The following is a 15,770-nucleotide window of genomic DNA, read 5'->3' on the forward strand; positions in this document are numbered from 1 at the left end:
ATCATTTAGAATTTTGTTACAATGTATATTGTATACATTGTTGCTTTGGCAATATTGACACAATGTTTTTCATGCCAATAAAGCAGCTTGAATTTGAATTTGAATTTGAGAGAGAGAGAGAGAGAGAGACACCGAGAGAGAGAGAGAGACACCGAGACACCGAGAGAGAGAGAGAGACACCGAGAGAGACACCGAGAGAGAGAGAGACACCGAGAGAGAGAGAGAGAGAGAGAGAGACACCGAGACACAGAGAGAGAGAGAGAGAGAGACACCGAGAGAGACACCGAGAGAGAGAGAGACACCGAGAGAGAGAGAGAGAGAGACACCGAGAGAGAGAGAGAGAGAGACACCGAGAGAGACACCGAGAGAGAGAGAGAGAGACACCGAGAGACACCGAGAGAGACACCGAGAGAGAGAGAGAGAGAGAGACACCGAGAGAGAGAGAGACACCGAGAGAGAGAGAGAGAGAGAGAGACACCGAGAGAGAGAGACACACCGAGAGAGAGAGACACCGAGAGAGAGAGAGAGAGAGACACCGAGAGAGAGAGAGAGAGAGAGAGAGAGAGACACACCGAGAGAGAGAGAGACACCGAGAGAGAGAGAGACACCGAGAGAGAGAGAGAGAGAGAGAGAGACCGAGAGAGAGAGAGACACCGAGAGAGAGAGAGACACCGAGAGAGAGAGAGAGAGAGACACCGAGAGACACCGAGAGACACCGAGAGAGACACCGAGAGAGAGAGAGAGAGACACACCGAGAGAGAGAGAGAGAGACACACCGAGAGAGAGACACCGAGAGAGAGAGAGAGAGAGAGAGAGAGAGACACACCGAGAGAGAGAGAGACACCGAGAGAGAGAGAGAGACACCGAGAGAGAGAGAGAGAGAGAGACCGAGAGAGAGAGCATGAATTGACCGAGCGGGTGGGTCCCTGACGGTTAAGTGTTTTTATTCATGTAATTGTAAGACATATGAAACACCATGACACACGAGGGGCTTGTCAGCAAGGATGCTGCTAAGGGCATGGTGTGTGTGTGTGTGTGTTATTACCTCTCACACAGGTGGTGGCTACAGTTAACCAGGATGTGCATACAGTGAACACAAACCACACCCATCAGCACCAGGCAAAGAGGCCCCACCTGGAGAAATAAAAAACACAAAGAACAGACTGTGAACATACTGACAGTAACATCAACACCAACTGAAACCAACTGTGAACCAGACAGGAACACTACAGCAAACATCAGTCCATAGTAGTGCAAACACATCAGATATAACCCTGAGAAATAGGCTACTTCTCACTTACAACCAGTAGTGGGATAGCGCTGTGATATTTTATGTATGTCACGGAAAACATAATTTCACATAACGGTGTTGTGATTGTTATTTTGATAGTAAATTTTGCCCTGTTCAGTTTTGTCCTTCACACACAAGATCTCTCTGTCGTGACATGATATCACACCATCATTATGAGACAGCACAAAGGAGGGGAAATTAAGCAAGAGCATACACAACAACATTTTGGTTCCCTTCTCAACCTAGATACAATACTAGCACTGGAACATCATCTAGTCTATGGAGCCTGACAATTCTGTGGGGAAAGTCGAGCAAACGCAATGTAACCCCGGCAACGTCATAAATGTGACATGCAGGCTCTCTGTTTCACTGATATGGTAGCAGTGTCAGATACATTCTATAGGAAGAGAGACTGCAGATTCTTTCAAACAACAATTTTAATATAAGATTTGAAAAAAATGAAGCAATCAACCATCACTAAGAATAGTCCGAGTTGAAAGCTCTACGAACAAGTTCTCTCTCAGCTTTTATAGAAAAGTCCAACCTCTTTGTCTATGTGGCAGTGAGCAGACGTGTGCAAACAGGGGTGAGGAACATAGTGTTTAAAAGGCGTTTAGCTTGTCTGTGTAGATTAAGATAGAAGATGTTGCCACCATTGTCTGTTCCTTCCTGCATGTTTTCATACAGAGGAGTTCGTACAGATAGTACAAACGGGATGTCACATACTGCAGTCGCACCCGGCTCTTATCTGTACGCCCAGACTTAGAACTAAGTCATACAAGACAACAAGCCAGCATCAGGGAAAAAAACACTAGCATTAAACGATGGACAATTCTCTAGTAAAAACAGCATAATATGTCTAATTAAGTCATTTTCCACGACAAGTGATCTGTGCCTGCTTGTTGGTCTGAAGCTAACCTCGTTCTCAGTCTCAATTGCAACAGAGCCGGCTGGTAGACGAGATTATTCTCTAGTTTACAAATTGACCCGATTGTCCTTTCAAATAATGAGATTTGTCTTGCCTGATCATATCCTCCTTTGTCCGTTTAGCAAATGGAGGATTCACAGGAAAGATATGAGACAAACTGATCTAAGATCAGCCACTAGCCAGTGCCACAGCAGGCAGACACACAGGCAGGTTTATACCATGGTGCTGAAGCATTAGTGGTGGAGACTAGTTTGATGAACACGAATCCGTAGATTGCTGCAGTTTCTTTTCTGAAGCAAGGCTTGCTTAATCAGCTAGCAAATATTCTTCTGATATCACATCCATGACACAAACAGACACAGTACTTTAAACCAATGTACATGATTGTGTAATTGCACACTCACATCCATGTGTAATACTCAGAGATAACAGTTGTGTGCCCTGCCCAGTTAACAGGGGCAAACCAGGTTAATAAGCATACAATTCTATATACAAGTTACTATGACCTTTGAACTGTATGACACAGAGGCCCAAATATAAAACCCCAAATCAACTTAACATGAGCCAGGATCCACAGCAGGGAATCATTGTCTGTAGACAGAGGAATCTAGCAGGTCCACTGACAACAACTCCTAACTCTTCCACAACACTACATTAACACACCTGAAGGCTTGGAGCTTAATGCCTATGTGTTTAATCATTTGTACAAGGTGTGTTAATTTCTGCTCCTCTATTGTACAGACTGGTCCAGTAAAACACACAAACTGAATTGCTGGTTAAATCAAACAATGGAATCGTGAGAATGATCTTATCATGTGTTTTATATAATTACTTCCAATGAACATTCAGATCAGAGATAACCATGTAATACATATTTATGCATAACCCATATTCATGCCCAGTCAATTCATGTTTCTTGCCTTGCATCTCTGTTAATTAAAGCATTAGTGAATCCCAGTCATTTTTACCAAACAATATCAATAATATATAATGCAATGTTGTAGGCATGACACATCACGCAAGTTCTCTCAGTAACTTTACAACGAAGGCCAAGTTCTCTGAAACACTTCTTTGCCAATATAGTGGGTTCCCAGCCTTTTCTCTGCCTTGACTCTCATAAGAGATTGTTCATTTTTTTCTACTGAATAAACCAAAACAATCTTACAATGTACTTACAGCAGTACACAAACACACTAATGTAATGTAAAGTGTGACCCAGCCCTGTTTGTGTTATGGTGTGCAGGGTGTATACAGGAAGGTAGCCTAGTTGGACCAGTAACCGAAAGGTCGCTGCTTTGAACCCCAGAGCCAACTCTGTGAAAAATCTGTTGATGTGCCCTTGGAGTAAGGAACTTAACCCTAATTGCTCCTGTAAGTTGCTCTGGATAAGAGCATCTGCTAAATGACTCAAATGTAAATGTAGTAATCCTAGTGGGACATAAGTTACTCACTATGACCCCTGCGTTGCGTACTGCCAGGGGAAGACCCAGCAACCCAGTTCCAATGTTCCCCTTCAGCAGGTGGATGAGAGCCTGAGTAAACCTGTGGAAAACAGAGAGGGTTCGGAATAGGTGTCCACGCTGAGACCAATGTAATTTCATCTTGAATGGCATGGGAGTCAAACTCAATTCCTGATGGGCCTCAGTGTACACTTTCACAGAACTGCAGTACAACAACTCTATCCACTAATAGAGAATGCCTCTACGTTTCAGAATCTGCCATTTGAAGTGTTTCATGGTTGAGGTAGTTGAGAGGTGTGTTAATTTACGTGATGCCCTGGTGGCTGTTTCCCAGCTCATAGTGTCTGACAGGCAGCAGCTCTGGATCCTGGTCCTCTTCAGAGTTCTCCTCCTCCTGCCCTACTCCTCCAGGGTTCTCGATGAGGGGGGTCATCACCTCCATGTCTGGGAGGGTTAACCAGGAGGTTAGAGGTTAAGGTCAGTCACTAGTTCACAGTTTTCCTTAATCTAATGCTCCCTCCCAAATCGAGTCCTAAACACCTAGCCCCTAAGCATCTGAACAGATAGGATAGGTAATAGCTATATTTTTAACACATTTCATGAATTTGTATATTAGTATACAAAAGATTAAGAACACCTGCTCTTTCCATGATATAGACTGACCAGGTGAATCCAGGTGAAAGCTATCATTCCTTACTGATGTCACTTGTTAAATCCACTGTGGCATTATTTAAGATACTCTTTGAAGAGGTAGGGTTTCAGATGTTTGGCCAGGGTAATGACTGGGGGCAAAGATCAGTTATTCATTCTATTGCAATCCTATTATTTAACCTTTGAGCGGGTTCACTCATGGCAACCTCAACCTCCAGCCACACACAGGGAAAAGAGAAGAGACCATGCCTTGACTTCCTTCTTTCTTTGCAAACAGCCTCTACACTCACTCTACCCATTTAAGAAACTACAATATCAACATTGTTGCTCCTACTTTCTCTGTTTACATTGACATTGAATGTCAATGGACTGTTGACATTGAAATACTACCAGCTAAATATATTATTAGACTGGCTCAATTGTAAACTATAATTATGTGCTCTCTTTGTCCTTGAGAATGTGTTCTTAACAATAAGAGCTGGTCTAACACCATGCTCAAACCGGACATGCAAGTGCGCCATTGTGCGCAAATTGATTTTGTCCCCCCACACCAAACGCATACACGACACGCATGTTGAAATATCAAAACAAACTCTGAACCAATTATATAAATTTGGAGACAGGTCGAAAAGCATTAAACGTTTATGGCAATTTAGCTAGCTTGCTGTTGCTAGCTAATTCGTCCTGGGATATAAACAGTGAGTTGTTATTTTACCTGAAAGGTCCTCTACTCCGACAATTAATCCACACATAAAACGGTCAACAGAATCATTTCTAGTCATCTCTCCTCCAAGGCTTTTTCTTCTTTGGACTTTATATGGCGATTGGCAACTAACTTTCATAATAAGGTGTATTACCACAACCAAACTAAATTCATCTTTCAATCACCCACGTGGGTATAACCAATGAGGAGATGGCACGTGGGTATAACCAATGAGGAGATGGCACATGGGTATATGCATCTAAAAGCCAATGAAGAGATGGGAGAGGCAGGACCTGCATCGCGTTCTGCGTCACAAATAAAAGCAACTTCTATTTTAGCGCCTGGCAACTGACACGCTCGTTGGCGCTTGCGAGCAGTGTGGGTGCAATGATTGAATAACGTGTACATTCACTTTGCAAAACTCGCGCACGTGACCGACCGGTGTGGTCAGCAAGTAACACCATGCCCAAATCGGACACATCACGTGCTATAGCTTTGCTAAATAAATGTACATATACATGTTATTCAATCATTGCACCCACACTGCTCACGCGCGTTGCCATGCACCAACATAGAAGTTGCTTCTATTTGTGCCGCAGAACATTCTGCCTCTCCCAACTCCTCATTGGTTTTTAGAAACATATACCCACGTGCCATCTTCTCATTATTTTTATGAGCATATACACACGTGGGTGATTGAAAGATGAACTGTGGTCAATTATGGTAATGCACCTTATTATGAAAGTTAGTTGCCGATCGCCATACAAAATTCAAAGAAGAAAAAGAAGCCTGGGAAGAGAGACGCCTAGAAACGATTTGGTTAACCGTTTTATGTATGGATTAATTGTTGAAGTAGAGGACCTTGTGCATTTCAGGTAAAATAACTCAAATGTTTATATCCCAGGACAAATTAGCTAACAACAAGCTAGCTAAATAGGACAAATTAGCTAGCTAGCTAAATTGCCATAAATGTTTAATGCTTTTCGACTTGTCCACAAATTAATATGGTTCAGAGTTTGATTTGATATTTCAACCTGCGTGTCGTGATCGCGTTTGGTGTGGGGGGACAAAATCAATTTGCGCACATCCGGTTTGGGCATGGTGTAAGTCTGAGGCAGCAAAGAGGTGTAATTTTCTGTAAAGCATGCGAGAGGTTGTGGCTCACTCACTGTTGGAACCATTTAGAGAACACTTTAGCTGCCTGTGTCAGATCTATTTAAACCACTTAAAACTAGTCCGCTAACGTTCTTCACTAACATAGAAAGAAGAATATTGAGGTGGAAGCTCAAGGCTATAAAGACACTACATCATGGACTCTTGTTTCACAGGATCCAATCTTTTTCTTTCAGCAACTGATGCTTAACGCTCAGATCAGATGCAATGCAAAGAGTTGACAAAGATGCCATGCAAAATGGTGGAACCAGGAGTGTCAGTCAGCAAGCGTTGAATCTCGAGTATAAGTCTCTCATAATGTTATGCTAATAACTACTGGATTATTACTATCATACTAGTATTATTACTAAGAAATGTCATATTGGTAGTTAATTTAATGAGTGTCTCGTAAACCTTCAATAGATTAATAGCAAAGCCTTTAAATGGTTGTTGGACAGCACAATATTGTATGGGCTGCTAGTCTACTGGTTCCCAAACATTTTTGCGTACTATACCACCAACTGAATTTTGCTCTGCCTGGAGTAACCCTGAAGCACCCCCCCATGTTCATTTTACCACTATGGTCTCAGGAATCTTCTCAAGTACCCCTGTGGACAGGCCAAGTACCCCTTTTAGGGAACCACTGCTCTAGTATCGCACCAAAAAAAAAGAGGCTACTGTGAGGGAGGGAATAAATAGCACGGCTGAATCAGTTTCCACCAAAACGTTGAAATGACAGTTGTTCCCTTTAATTCCAACCCCTAAATCACAGCGTCATCATTATTCCCAGAGAGGCTAGTAGCTACCTAGCTGTTGCGAAGGCATCCTCCACCGGGCATCTGGGCAGCAGTCGACACAGAGTCCTGTCACTGTTTGGCGATTAGCCCTGGCCAGGAAAGGGCGAGATGGGTAGGCTTGCTGTTGGTCCACTGATACGATAATATATGGAAACATAAACAATGTTATTGATTCATCTTCACAACGCTATTGACACGTTGTCATTTGGCTTGCTCGTAGTAGACACCAGCAAGCTCCGTGATATTAGACATTGTAGCAAACTAATAGCAGTTTAGGCCTATCGCATAATATATTGCAACGTATCTAAACAGAACGTGCAATTCACTGGTTTTGCAGTAAAAGTTGTGGGCTAAAATATGCCGTCAATGTAAGAAACGGGGTATAAATCAGTGCTATTGTTCGAACGAACAGACAAAAAAATAAACGTAGCCAGCTATCAAATCTGTAGCCGTACTATTGTGGATACACTAACAGCGACAGCAGTGCTATCAATTTAACGTGGCTCTATAAATGATGTTAATGTCAGTTAGAGCTAGTTACATTGTAGTCTAGTCATAAGCAGTGTGGGGTTCTGAATGATCCTACCAAACTGCCTCGCGGTTTAGGGTCAGGGCAATGATAACTTGCTACTTCGGTCGAAAGCTGTCAAAACCCAGACGTTCCTGTCGAGACGTCCTGTTGTTCTTTTTGGGTGGATGTTGAAATGACGGGAACACTTCCATTGAGTTTATGAATTCATAGCCGTCCTCTTTGGTTACAATTTCATTACCAGGTTGAAATTCTCCGGATTAGAAGGCGTAGAACAGCATATTTTCCTTAGCGGACGAGATGTTGAAAACGTCACACCCGCTACAATTATTGTCAAACCGGGAGGGGGGAATCTTAAAGGAAACGTGTCCACATATTTACGATTCCTCTTGCAGTTGTGAAGTTATTTCGCTTCGTGCCTGAAGTAACCCTAATTAGAGTTGAGTTGACAGTCATCAACTCTTCACCCCTGGCTGGCTGTATCCCTTGCAGTGATGCAGTCCCTGTACAAATCTGATGACATGTGAGCTGAACGAATGCCCTGGTCCCACATTGGAACAGTGCAGTACAATAGTGCAGCTATTTTCACACACATGACCAGCCTGGTCTCATAGACTAGCCATAACATAGTAAATGTAAATCCGGGATACTCAGTGCCATATAGACCCTTTCTATGTTTGCAAACATTGTCGCACAAGAGCGATGTGTTCAAGTTGGTGGTGTCTATTTACATGTTGCTTATAAGTGCATTTCACACTACTTTTGGTTTATAATTGGATTTTAAGGCTTATATAAATGTCTTAACATGTTTGTCATCGTCGCAAATCAACTGCATTATACTTTTGAAAAAACACTTAAACTTCAACCAGTAAAATGTCTCTTTGTAGCAAAAGCTAGCCAGTCTATATCGAGTGTTAAAATTCTAGCTAACAACTGTTGTATCCAAAATAGTTATTTTGCAAAGACCACAACCAAATATAATCTTAGTGACTGTTCAAGCAGGAATCAAAACATCATTGTAAGAGTATGAGAACCCCAAAAAGTTTTTTTGTTTAGAAGAAATAAAAATGTAAATCGAGGATATGATAAATGGGAGCAGATGGCAATGGCTTTCTTACTGCAGTCAAGAGTCACGCACATCTGTCAGTGTGTCGCGTATGGCAAAAGGGTCTATACTAAATGGGGTGTTCAGATGTACACACAGAATAATATGAAGTTATCTGAGACTAGGTTGTAGCCCAGCAAGCAACAGGTCACACTCACACAATCTACTGTATGTACCAGACCAATGTTTCCACTGTACTCAATTTGCTGCGGGGGTGCGCCACGGCAAAATCATTGCCACTACGCAACCAAAACAATATGGAACATGGAAAAATATTTCTGCTGAGGCGCATTGAAGATGCTAGAACATTCCACATGTACTTTTCCTCTGCAAACAAAACAAGTAATTAATAGAAAAATCAAACAATCCCATGGTATAATAGTTTATCCATTTACCTATTCGGCTTGTTGTTGTGTTCTATGCTAGATAAATATTCCTCTATTGGAACATTCATGTTATAAGTGCCACGGGGAGGCAAACATGCATTCTGACAAGCAGTCAATGCTCAACAATTCTTGCAATTCTTTTGTTAAAAGGAGAGGAATCCCAGCTTTCTATTCCTGCTTTATTTATTTATCAACTCCTAAATATGAGTGAACTGAGCCTTTTTAAACCCAGAGTTTTTAGCAGAAGAATGGTTAAGCACGAGGGGAGAGTGAGGCTAAATAGAACACTGGTCAATCGTAGGGTGACTTGGGGTACAATGCCTCTCTACCTTAAAATAATTTATTTGGAATGACTTAAATTGTGATGAGACAGATTCTGTTGTACAAGAGTATTAGAAACCAGGGAAAGTGTTGGGGGGGGGGGGATTGTTACATGAAGTGGTTTCTGTGAGAAGTACAGGCAGGGGACTTTTTACCCCAGGTGGCAAGTTACCCTAACAGCTAGGCCTACATTACATTCAGTATTTATGCAGGTTTTTTTGGTCCTAAAATTCATCAATATGATAATAACTAGTTAAAAGATCACGTTTGAGATCTGGCTAATGATTTTGAGTTGAGGCTCAAGAGTGGCACAGTGGTCCAAGGCTCTGCATCTTAATGCAAGAGCCGTCATTACAGTCCCTGGTTTGAATCCAGGCTTTATTACATCTGGCTGTGAATGGGAGTCCCGTAGAACGGTGCACAATTGGCCCAGCGTCGTCTGGGTTTTGCCGGGTAGGCCGTCATTTGTAAAAAATAATTTGTTCTTAACTGACTTGTCTAGTTAAATAAAGGTTAAATTTAAAAAATAAATAAATGCCCAATAGGGTAAATGGAGATAGGCTGAAGCATGGGGTTGCCAATTTATTTGCACTTTGCTGCATCAGTTGGGCTAAAGGTGATGTTTATTGCTAATAGCATACCTGATATTATGGACCATATACTGTACATGGCCCGATAGGTTAAGATATTTTTTACAAATAATTTAACCAATGTGTTAATTTCTAGAGGTGGAAATTCTATTTTAGATGGTGTCAGCATACTTATTTCATTTCGGAGTAGAATGTCCTCTTAAGTCACCTGAACTGAGCTCCTCAGTCCTATAATTTTTATGTAAAAGGTCTATCTTAACAATTACCCAAACATAACAGACATATGTCTAGGGGTGTCTAGCCATCCGATCAACAGAGGGCCTGGCTAGGCATAACCACTAAAAACAAATAAACTCTAGTCCAGGGCTTAAATGACAGAAAGGGTTCTCTGCTCTAGTGGTGTAGGAGCAGCTGTCAGTTACAGTCCAAACTACTAGGGTGTCAGCTGGCAGGAAACTAGGGGGAACACCTGACTGCTTACCTAGTAGGGCACCCGGGACACCTGCATGTCTGGTGACAGAGGAGCTAAGGACAGGGGCACCATGGCCTGACTAATAACCAAGGGCAGGACACTGGCAAGTAAAGGCTGGCAGACAGGTCCTACTACATGGTCCAACAGGTCTCCAACAACTGACTCAGAGGCTGTTGGGGCTACCAGCAGGGAATCTGTACTAGGGGAAGACTAAAGCGGCCCCTGTGGAGGAACCTAATATAATGTTTACATACCCTACATTATTCATCTCATATGTATACACTGTACTCTATATCATCCACTGCATCTTTATGTAATGCATGTATCACTAGCCACTTTAACTATGCCACTTTGTTTACATACTCATCTCATATGTATATACTGTACTCGATACCATCTACTGTATCTTGCCTATGCTGCTCTGTACCATCACTCATTCATATATCTTTATGTACATATTCTTTATCCCCTTACACTTGTGTACAAGACAGTAGTTTTGAAATTGTTAGTTAGATTACTTGTTGGTTATTACTGCATTGTCGGAACTAGAAGCACAAGCATTTCGCTACACTCGCATTAACATCTGCTAACCATGTATGTGACAAATAAAATTTGATTTGGTAGGAAACAGTCTCTAGGGCTGACACAGTCTGAGACTCAAAGGGGGGAGTGCTCTGGGCTCCATTGGCAGGAGCTGGCTTGATCCCTAGAGCAGGGCCAGGTAGTAGCTCTACGGCAGACAGCCGAAAGGGCTCAGGCTCTGACGGAGACTCCCCAACCGGATCAGGCAGCGACCTCCAGACCAAGGGAAACTGAGTCTTAGGGTCAGGAGCCAGATCTGAGCTGATAATCGGGCTGAGCCGAGGTTTCATAGCAGGGACAGACATGTTCTTCAGAGAAGGCAGCAGAGCTCCCCAGGCAGGGTGTGACTGTGGACCCTGGGCTAAAGCTGCAAAGGGTTCTCAACAACTGTCAGGTTGGGGCTCCCCGACTGAGCCAGGGTGGATCTCACAGGCAGGGACTAACAGGTTGCAGGTGAGATGACTGAAAGTCCCAGAAGTCAGGGTCGAGCTCTGGCCTCTCAGGAGGCGTCGCTGAAGGTCTCCGATGAGAAGCAGGCGGAGGCTCCCCTTTAGAAACAGAGAAAACCTTGCTGGCAAGGAATGGATGGGACCTCAGGGCAGCGGCTAAAGCGGTCCCTGTGGAGGAAGCAGTGGTGGGCTCCCACTCAAGACCAGGTGGGGGCCCCCCAACAGTGTCTGGAAGCCAGGGCCAAGTTGAGGGCACGTTGCTGGAGACTAACAGTCTAAAGCCAGGTGGTGGCCCCTGGGCTGCAGCTGGTAGGAGAGATACTGAGACGAGCTGAGGATCCCTGGACTGTGGCTGGTGGCAACCAGGGAGATGCTGGCTGATGATCTGCATCAACGGTGGTCTGTGGGCCTGTGGCTGCAACACGGTGGTTCTCTGTTGCAGAATCTGGTGACAGGGCCAGGTTGTACCTTTAGGTCCAGCTGGGCTGCCCGGGTAGCAGGCAGCGGGTCTAAGATGATGGAAACAGGATGGGCCCTCATGGATGGAGAACGCTGCTCCTCATGCCTGGCAGACAGTGAGTCTGACTTGACAGGGTTAGGCTGAGTTCCTATACCAGGAACAGACAGGAGGCTGGAGCACGGGGTAGGCTCGGCCCCATAGTCAGTGGCATACAGGAACCTGAGGGAAGAATGAGTTAGCTTTGTTGGGATCAGCAGTAACCATCTTCAGTAGCTGGTCTAGGCTCCAGGACAGGGTAGGCAGAGCCCCTGTGGCTGGAGCAGCTAAAGAGTCCACCTCGTTGACTAACTTCGGCTCTGTAGCAGGAGCGGGTGGCAACTCTGGAACAGTGGCTGGCTGCAGACTACTGTTGACTGATGGGTCCTTCGTGGTGGCAGATTGAAACACCTTGTCAGGAACAGGCTGGATACCCATGCTGAGGCTGAACTGAAAACCAATGGCAGGGACAGGTAGCCACACCCTGGCACCATCAAGGGGCTGATGCTCCACACTGGGAGTGTCTAGGAGCTGACAGGTAGGTATTTCTCACTAGCTCGTGCTGTGCAGGTGGCTTCCTGTGTTCACAGGGACTATTGTAGCGCACGGACAGACCTGTATGTTGCTCCTTACTCTGCTTACTGTGGCTCATCCTTCTGCTCTCGTAGGTCAGATGAGGGTTTAGGATGGCCCTGTACTCTCTGAAAGTCTCCCACTCATCTGGAGTTGTGTCCCTTCTGGCCTGGCTGGAGAGGAAGGGACTGGGTGGAGTGAAGGGTGTCATCTTGGCAGCTCCCTCCATGCGAGGCTGAAGGTCATCTTGTCCATGTACATACTGTCCTGTGCTCGTATAACTTGGATAAGGTGAGGATTGGTGCCTTGGATGATCAGACCAGGTCCAGGCTTCACCGGTAACTCGCTGCATCTTGATCCTGGAGTAAACACCTTTATCCGGCTCGAACAGAACACAATGTTAGTGAGGACATGGTGGACTGTATATTCTTTAGGTTAGGTCTTACTTTATGTGTTCGCTCCCGTGTGCTGGTAAGGGCACAGTGACAGACAGATCAATAGTACAGTATGACACTATGTAGTATGGATGGGCTAGGGCACTTAGTGGTCTGGCAACTTGCTTCAACCAGTGTGTGACTGTGTGGTCTGCAAGTAAAGAGATAAAAGATACAATAGTAAATTACAGAATACTATCTCCAATTCACATCTCCTATAAACAACATAATATGACTATGATGATTTAATGCTATACAGGACCATACAGTGCAATACAATTTGACTGTGACTGCACTAATTTGAGATCAATGGGGTGCCGCAGTACGTGTACTACAAAGCATAGCACCATCATGTTCAGTACAGGGCTACAACTGCACAATGAACTTGAATTCCTAGAAACAGTGAAATACAATACCCATATAATGATGTCCCATACACGTATACAATTACAGGGTATATAAACAACGCACTGGGGGACATTATTTTTTACAAATACAGGGTTAAACGTATGAAATGATATGACAACTAAAACCGTGCCAATCAGCTCACAATAGCTAAGTGGCTCGCAGTATAAACTACGAATTAGCATAACCATAAATCTGACATTATCGCCACAGAGTGCATCTTCAGGCATAAACCGCTGAAAGATATGAAATGTGTACTTACATATCAACAAGGACGCACACTGGCCTTGGCTAAAACAATGAAGCCTAACTGGTGAAAAAACACAAGGATAGCTGGAACTTTCTATCACCTCGCGTCTCTCGAGCTGATCTTCTCTGAGCTGGTGATCGCCCAGCATGCTCTGCGCCACTTCGCCGGTGGGCGGAGGTACAGCTCTGATATGAAGAACTAACGTTACTCATATGATTAACCAATTGGATATGACAAAATTGGGGAGAAGAAGGGGGGGACATATTTTTTTTTTTACCTTTATTTAACCAGGCAAGTCAGTTAAGAACAAATTGTTATTTTCAATGACGGCCTGGGAACAGTGGGTTAACTGCCTGTTCAAGGGCAGAACGACAGATTTGTACCTTGTCAGCTCGGGGGTTTGAACTCACAACCTTCCGGTTGCTAGTCCAACGCTCTAACCACTAGGCTACCCTGTCTCCCCTATAATAAATTAACGAGTGGTGTAAATTAGTTAACTAAAAAACTTGAAAGTACTACTACTACTTCACGATTTATATTTTTTACAACTTTTACTTCACTACATTCCTAAAGAAAATTATGCACTTTTTACTCCAAACGTTTTCCCTGAGCCATTTTCTATTAAGGTATCTTTCAAGTATGACAATTGGGTACTTTTTCCACAGTACTATGACCTGACCTATCCAAGTGGTTGGTTTCTATAGAGAGGTCTACAGTACTATGACCTGACCTATCCAAGTGGTTGGTTTCTATAGAGAGGTCTACAGTACTATGACCTGACCTATCCAAGTGGTTGGTTTCTATAGAGAGGTCTACAGTACTATGACCTGACCTATCCAAGTGGTTGGTTTCTATAGAGAGGTCTACAGTACTATGACCTGACCTATCCAAGTGGTTGGTTTCTATAGAGAGGTCTACAGTACTATGAGCTGACCTATCCAAGCAGTTGGTTTCTATAGAGAGGTCTACAGTACTATGAGCTGACCTATCCAAGTGGTTGGTTTCTATAGAGAGGTCTACAGTACTATGAGCTGACCTATCCAAGCAGTTGGTTTCTATAGAGAGGTCTACAGTACTATGAGCTGACCTATCCAAGTGGTTGGTTTCTATAGAGAGGTCTACAGTACTATGAGCTGACCTATCCAAGCAGTTGGTTTCTATAGAGAGGTCTACAGTACTATGAGCGGACCTATCCAAGTGGTTGGTTTCTATAGATTGCATTGTGTCCATGACTTTATGGGGTAGAGCATCATTCTTATTAGGTTTTGATGAGGTTTTGAAACTGTGCCAGTGTGCCTGTAACTATAATGAACAAAAATATAAATGCAAAATGCAACAATTTCAATGATTTTACTGCATTACAGTTCATATAAGGAAATCAGTCAATTGAATACAGGCCCTTAACTATGGATTTCACATGACTTGGCAGGGGCACAGCCATTTTTATTTGTTATTTGTTTTATTTGACCTTTATTTAACTAGGCAAGTCAGGTAAGAACAAATTCTTAATTACAATGACGGCCAAACCCTAACCCAGACGACGCTGGGCCAATTGTGCGCCACCCTATGGGTGGGCCAGGGAGGGCATAGGCCCACCCACTGGGGAGCTGGGCCCAGCAAATCAGTATTAGTTTTTCCCCACAAAGGGGCTTTATTACAGACAGAAATACTCCTCAGTTTCATCAGCTGTCCGGGTGGCTGGTCTCAGATGATCCTGCAGGTGAAGAAGCCGGATGTGGAGGTCCTGGGCTGGCGTGGTTACACATGGTCTGCGGTTGTGAGGCTGATTGGACATACTGCCACATTTTCTAAAATGACATTGGAGGCAGCTTATGGTTGTCACGGGCGTCATAAGAAGTGGACCAAAGTGCAGCGTGGTAAGCGTACATATTCCTTTTATTTATAGAAAATGTAGCCAAGGAAACAACCGTGAAGCTTAACTTCGGCTATAATGCCTCTAATAAAGTCAACTTCCCACAAATAACAAAGGGGAAAAGGCTGCCGAAGTTTGATTCCCAATCAGAGACAACGATAGACAGCTGTCCCTGATTGCGAACCATACCCGGCCAAAACATAGAACTAAAGAACATAGAATAAAGAACATAGAATGCCCACCCAAATCACACCCTGACCAAACCAAATTAGAGACATAAAAAGGCTATCTCAGGTCAGGGCATGACAATAGTAGAGAAATGA

At 43.7% G+C, this 15,770-nt stretch overlaps 1 protein-coding gene and 1 long non-coding RNA gene across 2 annotated transcripts in view; both read right to left on the reverse strand.

Moving 5' to 3' along the window:
• Window positions 1-7,967, reverse strand: part of LOC135553442 (neutral amino acid uniporter 4-like) — a 238,937-nt gene extending 230,970 nt beyond the window's left edge. Inside the window, exons 1-5 of the mRNA XM_064985558.1 lie at window positions 7,569-7,967; window positions 6,992-7,114; window positions 3,988-4,123; window positions 3,671-3,761; window positions 1,045-1,134 (exon numbers count right to left, since the gene is read on the reverse strand). Of these exons, the coding sequence (XP_064841630.1) occupies window positions 1,045-1,134; window positions 3,671-3,761; window positions 3,988-4,123; window positions 6,992-7,010 (336 nt within the window). The 5' untranslated portion in view covers window positions 7,011-7,114; window positions 7,569-7,967. The remainder of the gene's footprint in view (window positions 1-1,044; window positions 1,135-3,670; window positions 3,762-3,987; window positions 4,124-6,991; window positions 7,115-7,568) is intronic.
• A 1,338-nt stretch (window positions 7,968-9,305) lies between these two features.
• Window positions 9,306-13,703, reverse strand: LOC135553122 (uncharacterized). Its single transcript, XR_010457554.1, has 2 exons — window positions 13,587-13,703; window positions 9,306-13,070 (listed from the first exon to the last, which is right to left on the reverse strand). It is a non-coding gene; the product is annotated as an uncharacterized LOC135553122 (long non-coding RNA).
• Between the last annotated feature and the right edge of the window lie 2,067 nt (window positions 13,704-15,770).

Source organism: Oncorhynchus masou, chromosome 13 (genome assembly GCF_036934945.1).
Source record: "Oncorhynchus masou masou isolate Uvic2021 chromosome 13, UVic_Omas_1.1, whole genome shotgun sequence".
Taxonomy (NCBI): domain Eukaryota; kingdom Metazoa; phylum Chordata; class Actinopteri; order Salmoniformes; family Salmonidae; genus Oncorhynchus; species Oncorhynchus masou.